Source organism: Choloepus didactylus, chromosome 3 (assembly GCF_015220235.1).
Source record: "Choloepus didactylus isolate mChoDid1 chromosome 3, mChoDid1.pri, whole genome shotgun sequence".
NCBI classification, from domain to species: Eukaryota; Metazoa; Chordata; class Mammalia; order Pilosa; family Megalonychidae; genus Choloepus; species Choloepus didactylus.
In genome coordinates, this window is record NC_051309.1 from 57,748,399 (window position 1) to 57,769,402 (window position 21,004).

Consider the following 21,004-nt stretch of genomic DNA (forward strand, 5'->3'; position numbering starts at 1 on the left):
AGTACTCCCCAAAGCAATTTTTAGGTTTATTACAGTCCCAGTCAAAATTCCAACAGCCTTCTTTGCAGAAAAAAAAGCTGATCATCAAATTTATATGGAAGTATAAGGGTCCCCGATTAGCTAAAGCTGTCTTGACAAAGAAGAGTGATGTTGGAGGACTCACACTTACTTCTCTATCTTAAAACTTATTACAGAGCCATAGTAATCAAAACAGCATGGTACTCGCACATGGACAGACGTATGTATAGACCAATGGAATAGAATTGACAGCTCAGAAATCAGCTCTCACGTTCATGGCCAACTGATTTTTGACAAGGTGGCAAAAACCACTGGATTGGGAAAGAATAGTTCCTTTAACAAATGGTGATGTAAAAACTGGATCTCCATTTGCAAAAAATAGGAGGATCCCTATCTTATACCATATACAAAAATCAATTCAAAATAGGTCAAACACCTTAATATAAGAGTTAGATATATCAAAATCCTAGAAGAAAATGTGGGGAATCATCTTCAGAAGCTTGTGTTAGGCAATGGTTTATTAGACTTTACACCCCAAGCACAAGCAACATAAGAAAAAAATAGATAAACGGGACCTCATCAAAATTAAAAACTTTTGGACCACAAAGGACTTTATTGTGAAAGTAAAATGACAGCCTACACATTGGGAGAAAATATTTGGAAACCGCATATCTGATAAAGGATTAATATCCAGAATATATAAAGAAATCCTTCAACATATCAACAAAAAGACAAAGAATCTGATTTTAAAATTGGCTAAAGACTTGAACAGATATCTCTCCAAAGAAGATATATAAATGACCAGAAAGCACATGAAAAGATGCTCAACATTTTAGCCATCAGGGAAATGCAAATCAAAACCACGAGACACCATTTCACACCCATTAGAAAAGCTATTAAAAATAAGGAAAATTACAAGTGTTGGAGAGGATAAGGAGAAGTAGCAACACATTCACTGCTGGTGGCAATGTAAAATGCTGCAGCCACTGTGGAAGACAGTTTGGCATTTCCTTAGAAAGCTGAGTATAGAAGTACCCCGTGACCCAGCAATCCCACTACTAGGTATATACTCCAAAGAATTGAAAGCAAGGACTCAGACATATATTGGCACACCAATGTTCATAGTGGCATTATTTGCAGCTGCTAAAAGATGGAAGTGCCCAAGTGTCCATCAATCGATGAATGATTAAACAAAATGTGGTATATACATACAGTAGAATATTATTCAGCCGTATCAAGGAATGAATCCTGATACATATGACAACATGGATGAATCTTGAAGACATCATGTTGAGTGAAATTAGCCAGACACAAAAGGACAAATATTATATGATCTCACTGTTTTGAAACAATTAGAGTAAATAAACTCATAGAGTCAATATCTACAGTATAGGTTACTGGGGATGGGAGGGGGATAGGGAATAGGAAGATAATGCTTAAAATGTACTGTGGGATGATGGAAATGTTTTGGTAGTGGATGGTGTTGATGATAGCACAACTCTGTAAATGCAGTTAACAGCACTGAAATATATATATCTGAATATGATTAAAAGGGGAGATGTTTGGTTGTATTTATGGTGACAGAACAAAATTTTTAAAGAATCCATGGAACTGTACTACACAAACAGTGAACTCTGTGTTAAACCATGGACTTTAATTAATAACCATGAACTTTAATTAATAGTACAGTTATAAAAATATACTATCATCAGTTGTAATAAATGTTCCATACCAAGTGCAAGGTGTTGGTTGTTGTGCGATATATGGAAATCCTGTATTTTATACATGATTTTTCTGGAAACACACAACTTTTCTAATAAAAAACAGAAAGATACAGAAAAATCAATTCATCATAGATGTGCATGTTTATTTCTGTATTCTCAGTTCTCTTCCTTTGGTCTCTGTCCTAATTCCAGTTCCACACATTTTAATAAGTTATAAAATCAGGAAGTATGTGTCTTCCAATTTTGTTTTCAAGGTGGTTTGGGCTATTTGTTCCCTTGCCCTTCTTATGAATTTAATAATTAGCTTCTCCTTTTCTGTGAAGAAAGCTGTTGGAATTTTGATTAGGGTTATTGTTAATCTGTAAATTATGTTGGGAAGTACTGACATCTTAATGTTAAGTCTTCCAGTTCATCAGCATGGAATATCTTTCATTTATTTAAGTCATCTTTAATTTCTTTCAGCAGTGGTTTGTAGTTTTCTGCATATAAGTCGTTTACATTCTTGGTTTAATTTATTCCAAGATTTTTATTATTTTAGATGATATTATAAAGGTAATTATTTTCTTTCATTTCCTTTTTGGATTGTCCTTTGTTGTTGTATAGAACACCACTGATTTTTTTGTATAACTCACCACTTTGCTGAATTCATTTATTAACTCTAGTAGATTCTTCTAGATTCTGTGGTTTTTTGTATATAGGATCATATCATCTGCAAATAAGGTTAATTTGCTTCTTTTACAATGTGGATGCCTTTTATTTCTTTTTCTTGCCTCATTGCTCTGGGTGGTTCTTCCAGTGCAATGTGAGTAGTGGTGGTGACTGTAGCTATCCTTGTCTCATTCCTGATCCTTGAACAGCCTTCGATCTTTCACCATTGGTTATGGAGTAGCTGTAGGGTTTTCCGTTCTATTCCTGTGTTTTTAAGTTTTTATCATGAAATGGTGCTGAATGTTCTCAAATGCCTTTTATGCGTCAATGGAGATGGACATTGGTTTTTTTCTTTCATTCTATTTGTGTGGTATATTATATGGAATTTTCTTATATTGAACCACCCTTGCTTTCCTGGGTAAATCCCACTTTATCATGGTGTATAATCCTTTTAATCTTCAGTTGAATTTGGTTTGCTAGTGTTTTTTTGAGGATGTTTGCATCTATATTCATAAGGGATATTGGTCTGTAATTTTTTTTCTTGTGTATCTCTATCTGGGTTTGTTATTAGGGTGATGCTGCCATGAGACAGTATGGCATAGACACACATGTACCATGGTATGTGCACAAGAGTTACTCTGCTGGCTTCAGGACTAGAAACAGAGCTCACACTGAGAGTGCAGACCAGCTCATGCCAAGCCGACTGGGGATGGGGAGAGGGTCACTAAGGACGCCACGAGATCCCGTTTTTAAGTTATCTTTCTTGATTTACCACTTGCCCTATTACTACAGCCCTTTAACTAGTTTCCAGAGCTTTGAGAAAGATGATTGTGCCAGTTCTTGTTTGTTGCTTAAAGCTTCTGTGGGGTAGTGGAGCCTTGGAGAATCTCACTCCATCATCTTGATGACATCCTATCTGAAACTCTGATCTCTTCCATGACCCTACGGTATTCTATTATCTGCATCTTTTTGTCCTGTTTCCTCTTTCTCTCATACCTTATTCCTCTTTCATCTTCTCTTGTGAGGGCATATTCCTGAGCTTATTACTTAACTTGCTGTTTTTCCCACTACAGTTGTCCTAATGCATTGATCTTCATAAAAGAATCCATACCAATCTGTGTCTTCTTCTACAATCATTCATGGAAGTAGAATGAGTAAATGATGAGAACCTATTATGCTTATTTATAACCAAAAAATTCATTTTTGTAAATGGTTAATGATTTTCTTTCTAAAACTATAGATTCACATTTCTTACTTTGGTAAATTTTGTTTTATTGTCTGACATAAATGAACATTTTCTATAAAATTCTCTTTCAGAACCTCCAGGAAATGAATCATTTGGGAAAATCAGAATTAGAGAAAACTGTTGAACATTTGACAAGTGTTAATCATCAGGTAATTTATCAAACTGGATTTGGGGCATATATATTATTGTGTGAATGACTATTTCAATTGCAGTTTTAATATACTATATATTTTTAAAATTATACAATTGTATGCTTAGAGAAGCTAAATAAAAGTGGTTAGAAGTTTGTACTCTGAAGGCTGACTGTTGGGACAAACTCCATCTCTGGCACATATTACCTGTAGGCACGTTATTTGAGTTTTCTGTCACTCAGTTTCTTTATTTTTTAAATAGGGACATAGTAGTACTTATTTCTTAGGATTATTATAATGATTAAGTGAGTTAATATGTGTAAAGAACTCAGAAGAGTGAGTGGCATACTGTACATACTCAGTAGGTGTTTATTATTGTTGTGGTTGCTATTTCAACACATCAGACAATATACACATAAAAAGTTAAAGTCTACTTGCATTTCTCATTGCTCTTCCTAGAGGATAGTATTTGGTGTGTGTTCTGCCAGTGCTTTTTGAATGCATTTATTTAATATACACAACACGCTAACTCTCCCTTTCCTTCTCCTGCTCCCTCCCTCCACACTTCTACAGAGGTCTTTTTCTTCTTAACATACTATATGTATTGCTTTTTACCCACAGTATATTGTGGACTTCATTCCATCTCAGTGTATAATAGTCTGCCTTAACATTTTTAATGGATTTGCCTTGGTTGTGTCTCAGTTTGAGTTTTCCTGAAAGGAGAGCTTGAAACATTATTTGGCATGTGATCCCAGGAAGCAGAAGTGAAGTAACTGGGAGAGAGAGATAGGAAAGGAGGTAAGGCCAATAAAGGACTCATTATTGAACTGGTTGCTTCTGTGGACCACTGAGTCTTCATGCTCTGAGGAAGTGTGTAGCGTCTACCTCAGAATTGTCTCTGCAAAGGATGGGAGGCTAGGACGTCTCTCTACTCACTGTTGAGAGGTATTACCAGGGGCATTTTACTTCCCCACATTCCTGATTACCTGACTATGCTGAGTGAACTCCTTCTTTGAAAAAAGCCCTGAGGTAACCAAACAGCAATCACTTGAGTTAGGAGTTAGTTGCTGTTACAGCTTGACCCAAAGCTGAAAGGGAGAATTAATAAACTGGAAAATAGATCTGAAGAAAATTCTTTAAGTTACTGGAAAGAGACTAGAAGATAGAAAATATAAAAGAATTTAAAAACTTAGAGAATAGAATGCTAATGCGTAACATATATTTAATCAGAATTGAATGTGGATATATAGAATACAGAAGAGGCAATATTTGAAGAGATTATGACTGATAATTTTCTAGGTGTAATAAAAACACAGTAATCCTCTAATTTGGAATGCATAATGAACTCTGGAAATATGACAAAATCTCAAACCAGAAAAATAAAAAGAAAACCTGTGTATAAACATACCATAGTAAAACATCAGAACACCAAAGATGGAGAGAAACTTAGAATTAGCTTGAAAGAAGAGTCCATTACTCTGGTGGCTGGTTTCTTAATATCTGCAGAGGCAGCCAGAAAACAGTAATAATTTCTTCATAGTACTGGGGTGGGGAAGGGGGAGAATAACTCAACCTACAGTTATATTCCTGGTGAAATTGTTTTAAGAAACAAGTTCAAGTAGACCTTTTCAGACAAACAAAAGTTCCTTCATTAAAGGAACTTTTGTATCGAACTGAGGAAGAAGGAAAATTATTCTAGGATTAAAGTCTGAAATGCAAGAAGGAATCATGAGCAACAACAACAACAAAAAAATGATAGACGTAAAGATAAATCTAAAAAGAAATGAATTGTATAAAGCAATAGTAAAGTCTAATTGTGAGTTTTAAAAGCAAAGAAATAGAAAATATGGCACAACAATGGCTTATGAATTAATTAAGAGAGGTGCTTAGAGTTCAAGTATTGAGAGGTCCTTGTATTTTTAGATGTAGAGTAAATTTATTATTAACTGTAGACATCAATAGTCTAACAATGCATGCTAAAATTTCTAGAATAACTACTAAAAGAGTAGAAATTAGTGAATCACTTCCAAACTAAGATAAGGAGTAAAAGAGAATGAGAAAGTATAAATCCAAAAGAAGAAAAGAAAGGGATTGAATTTTTTAAAAATCTAGCTATATGCTGTTATGGAAGACAGAACTAAAATTTAAGGACTCAGAAAGATTAAAAGCAAATGGATATAGCAGACAAAGACTAACCGGAAAGGAAAGCCTAGGTAGCCATGATAATTTAAAATAAAGTAGGCATTGATGCAAAAAACTTTACCAGAGATAAAGAAATTTAAATGGTAAAAGTTTAATTTGTTTATTTAACAAACTCTTAAATAATACTATGTGCTAAGAACTGTTTCCATCCTTTACAAATATTAACTCATTTAACCCTCTGTCTAAACAACCACATGTGGTATTTTATTATATTTATAGAGATGAGTACACTGAGGCTCAACATGATTAAGTTACTTGTTCAAGAATACTTAGCTAGATGTAGAGCTGGGATATGAATCCTGACAGTCTAGCTCTCATTTAGGTATTAAAAAGAGCTTGCATGAATCATGCCCCACACAAACTGGGTGTGCTTCAGGAGGCACTCACAGCAGTAACTGTGCCTTGGCTTGTTCACGTTCTTGGTAGCCTCATGGCCCTTGTTGAAGCCCAGGGCTGTGGGATGGTGCGGAGCCACCACTGCTGTTCCTCAATGGCTGCTTCACAGGAAGGGCATGACTTTGATTTTTTAGAAAGATGTCTCTATGACAATGAAGGGAATTAGTTGCAGGAGTATAAAATAGAAGGTTTTTGTAGTAATTCAAGTGAGAAAGAGTAGAGGAACAGGAAATTGAGAGTAGGGGAAACGTTGGGAGATACAAAGAAGGTTGAATCTTCAGAATTTGGTAGATGGTTGATTGGATATTGTGGGCACAAGAGTCAGAAGCTGAGGGTAACTCCTAGGTTTCAAGTTTGAACAATAGGAGGGATTGTGATATGTTCAATCAAAAAGGAATAGAGAAGAAAAAAGAGAAGGGAATATAATGGGTTCAGTTTTAGAAATACTGACTTTCTTAGGTCTTGTGAGACATCCAAATGGCATTGTCTAAAATGAAATAAGATATATGGCTCTGATGCTTTGGGGAGAGATGTGCTTTGGAAATATAAATTCAAAAATCATTAAAATAGAGATAAAAGTCAATTTCATAGATAATTCAGTAACAATGTATTTAGATAAGTAACGCTAGATACTAAAACAACCCCACAATCTCTGTGACTTAATATATTAAGACTTATTTCTCACTCACCTCATAGTGTTTGGTGGGAGAGGTGGTTCTGCTTCATCAATCATTCAGGAATCCAGGCTACTTCTATCTAAGTAGATCCATTGTCTTTAGGGCTTCAATGCTGTGGTAGATCCTTTGCATCTGGCCAACCAAACAACAAAAAGAAGTCTTAGGAGATTGTTCAAGAGGTTTTAGGGGTCAGGTTGGAAGTATAGTAGAATACTGCTTCTCAAACTATACAGAGCAAAGGACCACTTAAAAATCTTTACAATCTGTCACAGACTATGACTTTTGTAAAAGACAATGAAAATGCCAAATTGCTATTGAAGTTTCTAAACACTCAAAAAAAAAAAAAAAAGGTTACATAGGTTGCATAGAATAAGAAAAGAAAGTGGAAGTAGGGAAAGAGTAAAGCTAAGAACAGAAAATAATGAAATAGAAAACAAACTAAATAGAAGATATCAATAAATTAAAACTTTTTTTTTTAAGAAAACTAATAAAACTGATAAACCTTTGGGAAGATTTATCAAAAAATAGAGATGACAAGTATGAGAAGGGGAGAATGATTAAAGCTGCAGCAGATTAATATGAATGACTATACCAGTAAATTTGAGAACTTAGATTAAATCAGAGTTTTTAAATTTAACAATTTTGCTCCAGCTAATTATTTATTATAGGGGACCATCTTGTGCATTGTAGGATATTAAGTAGCAGCCTTGGCCTCTTCCCCTAGATGACAGTAGCATCTACCTTGTTCTGACAACTAAAAATGTCTCCAGCCATTGCCTGCTGGGGTACAGAAACTCCAGTAGATAACCACTGGATTAAATGGATGGATTCTTAGAAAAATATAATTTATCAAAACTGGCTTAAGAAAACTAAGTAGACCTACAACCACTAAAAATTGAAGCTGTAGTTTAAAATCTTCCCAGAAAGAAAATACCAGGATCAGACTTTCAGAGGCAGATTTTCTTGACATTGAAAGAACGTATTTCAATCTTATGGCAGACTATTCCAGGTTAAACAAGGAGAGAGACTATTTCCAACTTCTTTTATGAGGCTACTATAATGTTAATAATACATAATCTAGTTGACGAGGATAACATGAGACAGTATAGGACAGTTAACTTCATGATAAATAAATAATCCTAAACAATATACTAGCAAAGCAAACCAAATTCAGCAATATGTAAAATAGATAAAACATTATGATCAAGTTGAGTTTATGCCAGAATATAAATTTCATTTCATATCAGAAATCATACCACCTTTATATTTCAGGCAAGAAACATGTACTCATTTCAATAAATGGAGAAAACGCATTCTTAATTCAACATTCAGTCATGACTTAAAAAAGATACTCTTGGCAGATTAGGAAAAGTAAGGGACTTCTTAACCTGATAAACCCTGGAACAAACATCATACTTAATGGTAAAGTATTTACATTCCCTTTAAAGTCGGGAGCAAGATCAATGCCTGTTTTTGAGCTTGTTTAGAGGAATATATGTGGATTAAAAAGGAAGAAGCTTTATAACATGCTGTTTTTATCAACATGGAAAATTAAAAAGAACAAATTATTAAAAAACAAATTGTTAGAAATAGAAGTAGAATATTTACCAGGACTGCTTGATATAAAATTAGTATGCAACAGCCAGTTTTATTTCTCTATGCCAGCACTGTCCAATAGACATATTGTGGGAGTCACATACATAATTTAAAATTTTTTTAATAGCCACATTGTAAATATTTAAAAAGAAACAGATACTGCAGCCAGGATTTAAACCTAAAATATTACCATTTCAGCATGTAATCAATATAAAAAATTATTAAACTATTTTGCTTTATTTTTTTGTTACTAAGGCTATGAAATCTAGTGTGTATTTTAAACTTACAGCACATTTCAATTTGGACTAGCCACATTTTAAGTGTTTACTAGCTGCATGTGACTGTTGAGACAGTATGGGACAGTGCAGCTATATACTGTCAACAAACATTTTTAAAAGATACTATTTTAATAATGATAAAGAATATAAGGTACCTATGAATAAAGTTGGAGGACCTTTGAAGAAAACATTATACAATGTTACTGAAGGTCATTAAAGACGTAAATGGAGAGATATATCATGTTTCTAAAAAAGGAACAGAGATATCATATATATAAAAAGAATATGTATTTTCCCCAAATTAATCTCTAGAGTTGATGCAGTTCCAGCTGCAATCCCAAAGTGTGTGTGTGTGTGTGTGTGTGTGTGTGTGTGTGTATGAGAGTGAGAGAAACTTAACAGTAGATTCTAAAATGTACATGGAGACAAAGAACCAAGAATCACAAAGATTTTAAAGAACAACATGGTAGGGGACTTGCCCTATCAGATAAAGACTTGAGAATCATAATAATGAAGACAGTGTGTTATTAAATGGGAATTAAGAGAGCTTCATAGAACCCCGTAGAGAGCTTAGCAACAAACCCACAAATATTTGGAAATTTGACATACAAATGGACTCAGATTAATGAGGAAGGGAAGGATTATTCAATAATTGTTTCTGGGAGAATTGGCTAGCCGTATGAACAAAAGTGCATTTGGATCCACCTCTCATATATCATACTGAAAATTCAATTCAAGTTTACTTGCATCCTTGAGTGTTCAAGACTGCTTTAAAATTTTTAGCAAACTATAGAAGGAAGTCATTTGACTTTGGAGACATAATTATCGATCATTTATATGGCATTTAGTATGTGTCAGGCACTTCCCCGAACATTTTATGTATATTATTTTAATTCTCACAGCAACTGCATTAAGTAAAAGCTATTACCCTCATTTTACAGATAAGGAAACTGAGGCAGAAAGGGGGATACTTGCCTAAGATCACACAAACAGCAGGTGTGTGGTTCCAGAGTATGCTCCTAATCAGTACTGTAAACAAGACACAAAAATGTTCATTCCCTAAAAAAAGATAAATAAGACCACGATGACAAGAACATCTTTGTTTTTCAAATAACCATAAAGAAATTGAAAAGGCAAGCCATTAATTGTGTGAACAACTTGCTACACAGAGAAAAAAATCAACAGAAGTTATGGCTAGATACTTCATGGAAGAAGAAATTACAAATGACTAATAAACAAAAAGATGATCTGCCTTAATAATATGGGAAATACAATTAAATCCGTAGCAAAATATCATTTTACATTCAAGTCATCAGAAATTAACATATTGTAATATATTGTCAAGTATGTGTAACTCCTGAGAGTATAAATTGATATACTCTCTGTGGAGAATTTTTTGGTATTAATGAGCAAAGGCATACTCTGTGAGCCAACAATCCCATTTCTGCATATGTATGAAATGCAGATTGGGGATTGGGGATTCTAGACTGGCAATTAGCCCACTATGGCCCTCAGGTCAAATCCAGTCTGCACCCTGTTTTTGTAAATTAAGATGTTATTAGAACACAGCCACATTCATTTGGTTACATATTGTCTGTGGCCGCATTTGTGTTATAGTAGAGTAGTGGCCACAGACAACGATAGGGCCCACAAAGCCTAAAATCTTTACTCGATGACTCTTTATAGAAAAAATTTGCCAGCCTTTGCTCTCTATATATGTTTGAATGCATATACCTAGAGACATGTACAAGAGCAGTGATAGCAACATTATAAATAGCAGAAAAGAAAACGGAAAACAATAGATGTCTGTTGTAAGGAAAATGGACAAATAGTGGTAATTCATGCAATGGAGTATTATACAACAGCAAAAATAAATGAACAATAGCTACAAGCATCAACATGCATGAATCCTAATGTTTGCAAGTCACAGAAAAAAACATGCAGTATGATTTCATTTATATAAAGTTCAGAAACATGCAAAATTGAACAGTATAGTTTTTAGGGATTCATACAAATACAAGTCACTAAAGAAAAGCAAGGATGAGAAACACAAGATTCAGGATAGTTGTTATTTGTAAGCAGAGATTGTGGAATGGGATTGAGGACTGCTTTTCTTTTTCCTGGAGATAATAACTGCCTTGTTTTTTGTTTTTTTTTAATATACCTGGTTTTCATTTAACCATTGCTAGTTTTTGCCAAAGACAGCAATGTCTCTGCCACATACTTGTCAATAATATTTTTAAAATATACAAACATATCAGTTTAGTTTTTTTTCTGCTGTAGACCTCCCTTCGTGAGATTTCCATCTTGCTCCATTGTGGATTTATATCTCTCTGTAGCTGTCCTAAGACTTTCATTTCCTCTTTCCTATGTTGAATCCCATATTTTCTTTATTGATTTGTTCCTTAAATCCAGTATAGCACCATGTCAGTGGTTTGCTGAGAAATGATACATGGGAGGAAAGGTTTTTTGGTACTATATGTGTCTGAAAATGTCTTTATTCAACCTATATATTTGATATATAATTTGGCTGTGTATATGGAAATCTAGATTGGAAAATTATTTTCACTAAATTGATTTTTTATGTTGTCCTCTATTATCTTCCAACTTTCTTTGATATATCTGATGCTATTCTGTTTCCTGCTCTTTAATGTATGATGTGTTTTTATTTCTGAAAGATCTTAGGATTTTCTCTTTATACCTTGTTTTCTGAAACTTCATTGAAATCAAGTCTTTTTTAAACAAGTACGGATTCCTTTCAATGTAAAGACTTACACTTATTTCTGGTAATTAAAAAAAATATTGGGTGATTTCTATTCTCTTTCCAGAACTTTTGTTAGTTGGTTTTAAACTTCCTGAAGAGATCCTGTAAGGTTCTTATCCCTTCTCCTTTATTTTCTCTCCTCTGTCTTTTTGTTCCACTTTTGGAGAGATTTCCTCAACTTTATCTCCTAACCCTTCTGTTGGTTTTTTAAAAATATTTTAGTTATATTTCTAATTTCCAAGAGTATTTTGTGGAAGTACTTCAGGCATTCTCCTTGTTTTGACTCTGCTCCTTTCCCCTACCCTCAACCTGGTGCCTCCAAGTGTGCCTTGTATGTTGAGTGCAGAGTAAATCAAATGGCTATTTATTGTTATTTCCCATTGTGGTCACTTTTTTCAGTGGTTCTCAACTCAGATTGATTTCTGCCCCCTAGGGAACATTTGGCAGCATCTGGACATATTTTTGGTTATCACAGCTAGAGGTGTGGTATTACTGGCATCTAGTACATAGAGGCCAGGGAGGCTACTAAACCTCCTACAGTGCGTGAGACAGTGCCTCCCAAAGAATTATCTGGCCCAGATGCCAGTAGTTCCTAAGTTGGGAAACTCTTCTTTAGATCATAATTTTTTCTACTCTGAATCACTGTGTGTTCTTTGTCTTCGACAAGTTATTGAAATAACTTCTCTACTCTTGATTTCTTTCTTGTTTTTTATGTCCTTATGAGTTCATACCTTTTTTACTCCTTTACTGTCATCTTTGTGATGTTTCCAGATGGAGGAGAAAATAAAATATATGGTGGGTCTACAGTTTGTTGTTCCTAATCTCTTTTTAAAGAGCTCGTCCTTTACCTACTTCCCCTAAAATGTCATTTTTTCTACATTTACATCTGTATATGATGTTTTCTGCTTCATTCCGTTTCATGTATTTGCTTGTCCATTTGTATACTAAAGCCACAGTTTTAATTATAGTAATTTTTTAGTTTGTTTTGATGTCCCATTAAGGCAAGTCTATCTGTATTCTTCATTCTCTCCCAAAATGTATCCTGATTTTTCTTAGCTTTCTTTTTTCCTAAATGAGTTTAGACTCAGTTTATCAAATTTAAGCCAGTCCCTTTTTTAAAAGTTCTGTAGGGATTTTATTGGAATTTCATTGAATTTATGATTATTTGGGGGAAAATTTGATGCATTTACAATATTGTGTTCCTATCAAGAAATACAGTATGTCTTTACATTAATTCAGGTTATCTTTTATGGCCTTCAGGATAATTTTAGTTTTTTCGTACAGGCCTTGCCCATTTTGTGTTTGGGTTACAGTATTTTCTGCTCAGGTTTTTCCATCAATTCAGTCTTTCCTACTTACTGTTTTTAAGAAATTCTTCAAAATTTTTTATCTGATAATGCTTTCCCTTCCTGATTTCATTGCTGTTATGAATGTTTTCTTTTCTTTAGTATCTTTTCTTTCGTTTCAGTGATATAAAGGGGGAGAAATGCATGTGTAAACCCATCTTGACATCTAGAACCTAATGTGCACACATAACCTTTAAAATATTTTAAAATAAATCTAATTCATTTCTTTAGTTTTCTTCCAGAAATATTATTAGAGCGCGTCAGGCAAAAAGCATTAATTTATATATCTATTAATTTTTTAAATTTAAATTATAGCTGGAAAACGAAAAATGTGAATTAAAGTCTAAATTGTTAATGATGAAAGAAACAATAGAGTCATTAGAGAACAAATTAAAATTCCAAGCTCAAAAACTTGGCCATGCTGCTGGTGACTCATCTCATCAGAAAACAGAGATGAACTCACTTAGGTAAGTTTATTAAAATTTTTGTTATTTCACTTCTGGAGCCTGTTTGTGGTTATGTAAGGTTCATAACTGGCAGTTTGGACTGGGTCTTTGAGCAGTGGTTCCCAAAGTTGGCCTTGCAGCAGAATCACCTGGGGAGCTTTTGAAAGGTATAGGTTTAGAAGCTGGTCTCTAGAGGTTTTGAATCAGTGAGTAAATCTGTGTGGGTTTTGAATATCTGTATTTTTAAAAAATTTTGCAAATTAATATGGTTACAGGCAAGTTTTCCTATCTACCTCCTTGAAAATTCCCCTTTAAAGATACTTTAGATCATTCATATTCCATTGTGTAGGGATGCTGAAAATTAAATAATATTTTGCTACCTATATCATTTTCCTTCTCTTGCCTTTTTCAAAGAAATATAAAATCAGTATATTCATTTCCTATTTTTAACCTTTCCTGACTCATGGACTTCTTCTCACCCTTTACCCTCATTTCTGCATGAGCTATTCTCTGCTTCTTCCTTTTTATTGTGCTGTCTTCATTTTCCTTTATCATTGAAAGGTTATTTCTATTTAGAATTGTATATAATATAAATATAAATGTAATATAAATGCTATTGTTTTCTTATGTTTCTAGGTGATTCTTTAGATATTTTGAATATAAAGTAAGTGCAAAGGATTGTTAGAGTGGTGGTATAAAATTAGTCATAGGGAGGATTTATAGGAAACTGAAACTATGAAGGAGCCTTTTGACCAGATGCTGTAAATGGTTATACTCTTTTTCTTCTTGCGTTAGTTACACAGAATTTACTTTTGTTTTAGACACAGGATAACCAAGAATTATAGTTTATTAATTAATTAATCAACAAATACTTATGGAGTCATTACTCTGTGTCACAGACTTTCCACACAAGAATTAAAAAGATGAGTAAGACATACTCTTTACTCTCAAGGAAGTCATGTCAATTGTGACATGTAAACAGATACATCAACCATTTCATAGAAATGAATAAAATCGAGACATACACAAGAAAAGAGCAACTGATAGTCAGGCAGAGTTAGGGAGGTATCACTTTGAAAGTAACATTTAAGCTGGATCTCCAGTGATGGTCAGGAAGTTCTCCTCAAATTAAGGAGGTTGATAACTCCATTGTAGGAAAGAGGAATGCCATATACCTGAAAAGGTCTGATGTGTCTGAAAAAATGGTAATGTCAGTATAGGAAAGTAGGCCATATCTACAGGTTAGAGTCCAATTATGAAGAACTTTGAAAATAAAGAGTCTGGATTTTACTTTCTGAAGATACTGAGCAAACAAATTTTTTAAGAAAGAGTGTGACATGAGTAGTCTTTAGAAAGCTAATTCTAGTGGAAACGTGAATGATAGGTTTGAAATGTTAAGAGATTGAAGGCAAACCGTCAACACCAAGGTTCTGGACTGAAATGTGGCAATGAACCTGGAGAAGAGAAGCCGGATTTAGGAAACATTTCTTATAAAATCAGAAGGATTGGCTGACCAGTAATACGGACATGAGAGAGAGACCCAGCAGTATAGAAGGAAAACTGGGTTGTTCATTAATCACGAATCAATTTAGAAAACAGAAGACTGGGAAAAAAAAGACAAGAAGTTTGTTTTTTTTCCGGGACTGAGTAGCTGCAATAAGTAAGAAGAAGGTCAGAGGAAGAGGATCACTGAAGAATTAGAGGAAATCTCTCTAAATTATATTTACTGTAAGATTTAGGAAAAGAATTTAGGAGTGAGGGCTTACTTACTGAGAGTTTATGAAGTTTTGGAACATTTCTCTTTAATGTCACAGTGGCATTCTGGTTTTCATATCCAAAAGTTTATTTTCAGTTTTCAGACTACTCACATTTATAGTGGGGAATGCATAAATAGGAATTAGCAAAAGCATTAGTGAGCTTATAAGATCCAACTGAAGTTGTAAATTATAAATTGATAGTGATATAAATGTATATATTTGTGTTTTTTCTCCAGCAATATGCAGCAGGCTAGGAGCAGGAGTAATCAAATTTGTTTAGAATGACTGTCCCTTTCATTAGTAGATAGTTTCACATTCACTGAAATCTTGGTGGGCCCTCTCTTCTTCACTCCCCTTTCCTATCAGATTTTACCACTTGTATTAGTTAGGGTTCTCTAGCAAAACAGAGTAAATAAGAGGTGTCTATGACTATAAAATTTATAAAAGTGACTCATGCAACTGTGGGTATGCACGAGTCCAAATTCTGTGGAGCAGTCAGCAGACTGTCAACTGCAAGGAAGATGTCTGATGAACTCCTCAGGAAATGCTTCGCTGGGCAGCTGAAGAAGAAGTGAAGGTCCTCTATCTGTCTCGCTTATAAGTCTTCAACTGATTAATTGGATTAAATCCAGCCAATTGCATTTTCTCATTGTGGAAGACACGCCCTTTGGTGAGTCATCAGTCACAGCTACAGTCAATTGACTGATGATTTAATAAACCAGCCTGTTGGTTTATTAACCAGCCACAAACATCCTGGCAGCAGTTGTTAGGCCAGTGTTTGCTTGACCAGACAGCTGGGTACTATCACTTGGCCAAGTTGACACATGAACCTAACCATCACACCACTCCATTAAGAAATGCTGTTAGTGATTCGTATATGGCATCTCCAATTTTTACTGTTTTCCTCCTCTGACTACAAGTCGTCTTAGTAAGTTACATTTTAGGAAGAACTAAGATAGAAGTTGCTTTTTCCCTTTTTCTTGCAAGCACTGGACATGCCCTGTGAAGGAGAGCCATTCCTTTTTCTTCTGGTTCATGTCTAAATTCAACACCACAGTACAGATACCATGGTATTATTAGAACACCATTTACCCTTATGTTTTCAGCTGGTGGGATCTAGCATTCACTCCATTTTGCTTTTTCTTTCAGATTAAACCACAAGTCCCTTTTCCTTTCCCCAAAGGAAACCCTTCCAAGTCTTAACAAGGCAGAGCTTTCAGTGCCCTCTCTTGGATCCCCTAGCCTACAGCACCATTGGAGTTTTCCTTCTTACACTAAGGTCCTTTTCTCTGGTGAGCTCAAGCTGCCACTTCTCTCAACTAGGAGTAATTCAGTCACTGTGTATGCCAGTTTGAATGTATTATGTCCCCCCAAAACGCCATTATCTTTGATGCATTCTTGTGTGGACAGACATGTTAGTGTGGATTAGATTGTAGTTCTTTGACTGAATGTTTCCATGGAGATGCAACCCACCCAACTGTGGATGATAACTCTGATTGGATAATTTCCATGGAGGTGTGGCCCCTCCTATTCATCATGGGCCTTGATTAGTTCACTGGAGCCCTTTATAAGCTCTGACAGAAGGAGTGAGCTTGCTACAGCCAAGAAAAACACTTTGAAGAAAGCACAGGAACTGAGAGATAGCTGCAGGTGAGAGATTGAAGTCAGCCATTGAAAGCAGACTCTTTCTCCGGAGAAGCTAAGAGAGGACAAATGCCCCAAGAGCAGCTGAGAGTGACATTTTGAAGAGGAGCTGTGGCCTAGAGAGGAACATCCTGGGAGAAAGCCATTTTGAAACTAAAACTTCGAGCAGACGCCAGCCACGTGCCTTCCCAGGTAACAGAAGTTTTCCGGATGCCAATGGCCTTTCTCCAGTGAAGGTACTCTTTGTTGATGGACACTTTATGGCCTTAAGACTGTAACTGTGTAACCAAATAAACCCCCTTTTATAAAAGCCAATCCATTTCTGGTGTTTTGCATCCTAGCAGCCTTAGCAAACTAGAACACTGTGCTATAAGGGAGGGCTGTAAGGGTTTTTCTCTTCTCTCTACTTTGCATAACCTGGGGAAATTGCATGCTTTCACAACTCTGTTTTGCTCTGCCAGAAAAATATAAACTCTTCTCTCTCCAAAGAAAGTGTATCAGTCACATTTTCCATGTCAGTAAATGTGGGTAGAACCGTGAGTGCCAGCCATTGGGTCCAAATCCAAGCCTACACCCAGTACAAATTGTAATACCAAACACTCCATGGAAGCAAAATGACATTTTCCAGAACTTGTGCCACTTTTGATACGGTTAGTAGAAATCTTACTGCCCCTTTAATCACATCCAATTTTCTTTCCCTTTTCATGAAGACGTTTGAGAGACTGATTCTCAGAGAGATTGGGCATATGTTCCTTTCCATCTACCTGATGGACCTATCTTCTTTTTTCCTCAGAAGAGTCAGGCATTTTCACCAAATTTCGGTACCACCAGACTGGCTTTTCTGTAACAAGCACAGCCTCTTCCATCTGATCTTATGACATAGAATCACAGAACATAAAATAGAATCCCATTTTTTTTAACCACTCTAAAATTAAACAAATGGCAACTGTCTCCCTTGAATTGTAGCGTTTAATAAGAATTGGCATCAGAATTCTGTGATGCTATAAAGGAGCTTCTTTCTACCCAGGAATGATGGTCTGTTAGTCCCCCAGAACTTAACAGCCAGCCTTGTAGAGCAGGAGTTAGCAAACTTTTTCTTTAAAGGGCCAGATAGTTACTATTGTAGACCATGCCAGCCGTACAGTCTCTTGTCACAGACTCAGTGCTGCTTTTGTATCCTGAAAGCAGCCATAGATAATACATAAATCAGTAAGTATGATAGTGTTCCAATACAACTATATTTACGGACATTGAAATTTTAATTTCCTGTTATTCTCATATCACAAATATTAATCTTCTTTTGATAATTTTTTTCCCATTTAAACATGTAAAAACTATTCTTAGCTCTCAAGCCTTACTGAAACAGGCAGTGGGCTGTAGTTTGCCAACCCCTACTGGAGGATAAACTGTTTCCAACCCAGTTAGACAACTAACTTCTCAATCAATCATGTAGTAAATAGCCTTAATCCTCACAATTGCTAGCCATGAGGCTCTAAACAATTTGATTTCTGCAGCTGAAATTATGGTCAGAATGTTTTCAATTAATCTTGATAATAATTCTAAAGTTATGTATGTACCTTGTTCAAAACCAGGGGTTTATATACTTATCCGAGATCAAATAAATCCTTTAATAGATTTTCCTGGAAATAGCCCAGGAACGCTATAGTTAGCAGTAAGATTATGGTAACAGATATCAGTTATACTAGGATTTGTTTCAGTGTAGTCAGGAAACCAAATACAGCTTGTCTCCCTTAAGAAGTATTCTGGTTTGCTAATGCTGTGGTTATGCAAAATACCAGAAATGGATTGGCTTTTATAAAGGGAATTTATTTAGTTACAAAGTTATAGTCTTAAGGCCATGAAAATGTCCAAGGTAAGGCATCAACAATAGGGTACCTTCTCTGAAGAAAGGCCATTGGCATCCGGAAAACCTCTATTAGCCGGGAAGGCATGTGGCTGATGTCTGCTTGCTCCCAGGTTGTGCTTCAAAATGGTGTTCTCCAAAGTGTCAGTGTCAGCTTTCAGTGGCCATCTTAACATGTCTGTCTAAGCTGCAGTCAACGTCAGGGATCCATAACTCCAAGCATCTCTGAGCTAAGCCAGCCAGTGTCTGGGTCTGTGCCAGTGTTTTTAAAGGAGCCCAGTGATTACATCAAGATCCACACTGAATGGGTGGGGCCACACCTCCATGGAAATAATTCAGAGTTATCACTTACAGTTGGGTGGGTCACATCTCCATGGAAACAACTTAATCCAAAGATTCCAACCTAATCAACACTAATACGTCTGCCCACACAAGATTGCATCAAAGAACATGAAGTTTTAGGGGACATAATACATCCAAACCTGCACAAGAAGTATTTATTCGATAATGGAATTGAAAACGATTTTAGATGAGGGAAAGATGAGGCATCTCCAGGATGTCTAGGAGCCATCTTCTGGGGATGCCCAACATTATTTCTGCTGAGACAGGAAGAAGAGCCATGGCCCTAAGCCAGGACAGCTGAGCTCATGGAGTTGGAATTAGAAAGGCCAGTGCACGTAGGGCCACCAGATACAAATCTTCATCCCTTTGCATGAAAGAAAAGAAAAAAAATCCTAATCCCTTTTCCCCTCTCTGTGACTCACAGAGAGAGGATGCTTATTTTAATAGCCTTTCTCAATTAGGGCTGTAACTGTAGACTTTCCAGTGACAACTGAAATAAAACAGGGATTATCACATCAACTTCTTTTCTAATAGGTCTTTTAAATTCTAAACCTACTCTTCTTAGATGGAGCTTCAGTTCCATTTTAGAACTTGGAAACTTCTTATGAGTGAAAGACCCTTTCAGGTGTTGTCTTTGTTTAAAATATACTCCATCTTGAAGGAAATAAATACTTTTGCTCTCTAAAATTAGAGCATGTATACCTCCATGTAATGTAATATGACAGAAATTTGAGGCTCAGAGAAATGATCTATCTAGTCGCATGGCTGGTAAGTGAAGAGCTAGAATCTTGTTTCTAAGTTCGCATTTATTCCCTTATTCACTGGTGGGAAGCCATCACTTCCCTTTGCTACGTTTATAGCATTTCCTAGATTATGAAATTGGCTTACTTTTCTTAACAGCTTGAGTCTCAAAAGTTTCTCAGAATTTCCTTTCAAAACACCATTGTGGACAAATAATGTGATAGTCTACATCATCCTACTTATTATTGTTATAAAGATGTCTTTATATTTCTTATTGGGATATTGAGTATTCTCAGCCACTCAGTGCTCTGCATTAGGAACTCTGTGGGATGTTCTGTTTTCTGTTTTGTGTTGTTTTCTGTTACCATTTATTTGCTTCATTTATTTTTGCAATTAAATCCCTTTATTTTTTTTAATTTTAAATTTTTTATTTTGTAATACTTTCAAACTTACAGGACACTTACAAAAATAATACAAGCGTTGTACAGAAAATGCCAACATAGCGCCTAACACCCAGATAACCAAATCCACCAATTTTAACATTGTGCCATATTTGTCATATCATTCTATCTGTCCAACAATATATCAATCCATTTGACTCCCTGTATCTATCCATCTGTCTGTCTGCCTATCAATCCATTTTCTGAACACCTCAGTATACATTATATACATCATGCCCCTTGAACACTTAACTACCATATACACTTCCTAAGAACAAGAATATTCACTTATGTATTCACATTAAGTGCAGTTATCAAGTTCAAGAAATTTAACACCAACTGTTCTGATTTGCTAATGCTGCCATTTTGCAAAACACCAGAAATGAATTGGCTTTTATAAAGGGCATTTATTTGGTTACAAAGTTACAGTCTTAAGGCCATAAGACTTAAGACTTTACCATGTCCAAGGTAAAGCATCAACAATAAGGTACCTTCACTGGAGAAAGGCCATTGGCATCTGGAAAGCCTCCGTCAGCTGGGGAGGCACGTGGTTGGCATCTGCTTGCCCCCAGGTTGTGTTTCAAAATGGCATTCTCCAAAATGTCAGTGTCAGCCTTCAAGAGCCATTTTCAAACTGTATCTCTAAGCTACAGGTGCTCCCTGGTCCTTCTGTTTGTGAGATTTTATGGGGCTCCAATGAACTAATCAAGACCCATGCTGAATGGGCAGGGCCACACCTCCGTG

The 21,004-nt window shown here is 35.5% G+C and overlaps 1 protein-coding gene across 2 annotated transcripts in view; it reads left to right on the forward strand.

Moving 5' to 3' along the window:
• Window positions 1-21,004, forward strand: part of CEP135 (centrosomal protein 135) — a 128,175-nt gene that overhangs the window by 54,012 nt on the left and 53,159 nt on the right. For both annotated transcript variants that reach the window (XM_037829857.1, XM_037829856.1), the window contains exons 14-15: window positions 3,708-3,785; window positions 13,342-13,493. In XM_037829857.1, the coding sequence (XP_037685785.1) occupies window positions 3,708-3,785; window positions 13,342-13,493 (230 nt within the window). The remainder of the gene's footprint in view (window positions 1-3,707; window positions 3,786-13,341; window positions 13,494-21,004) is intronic.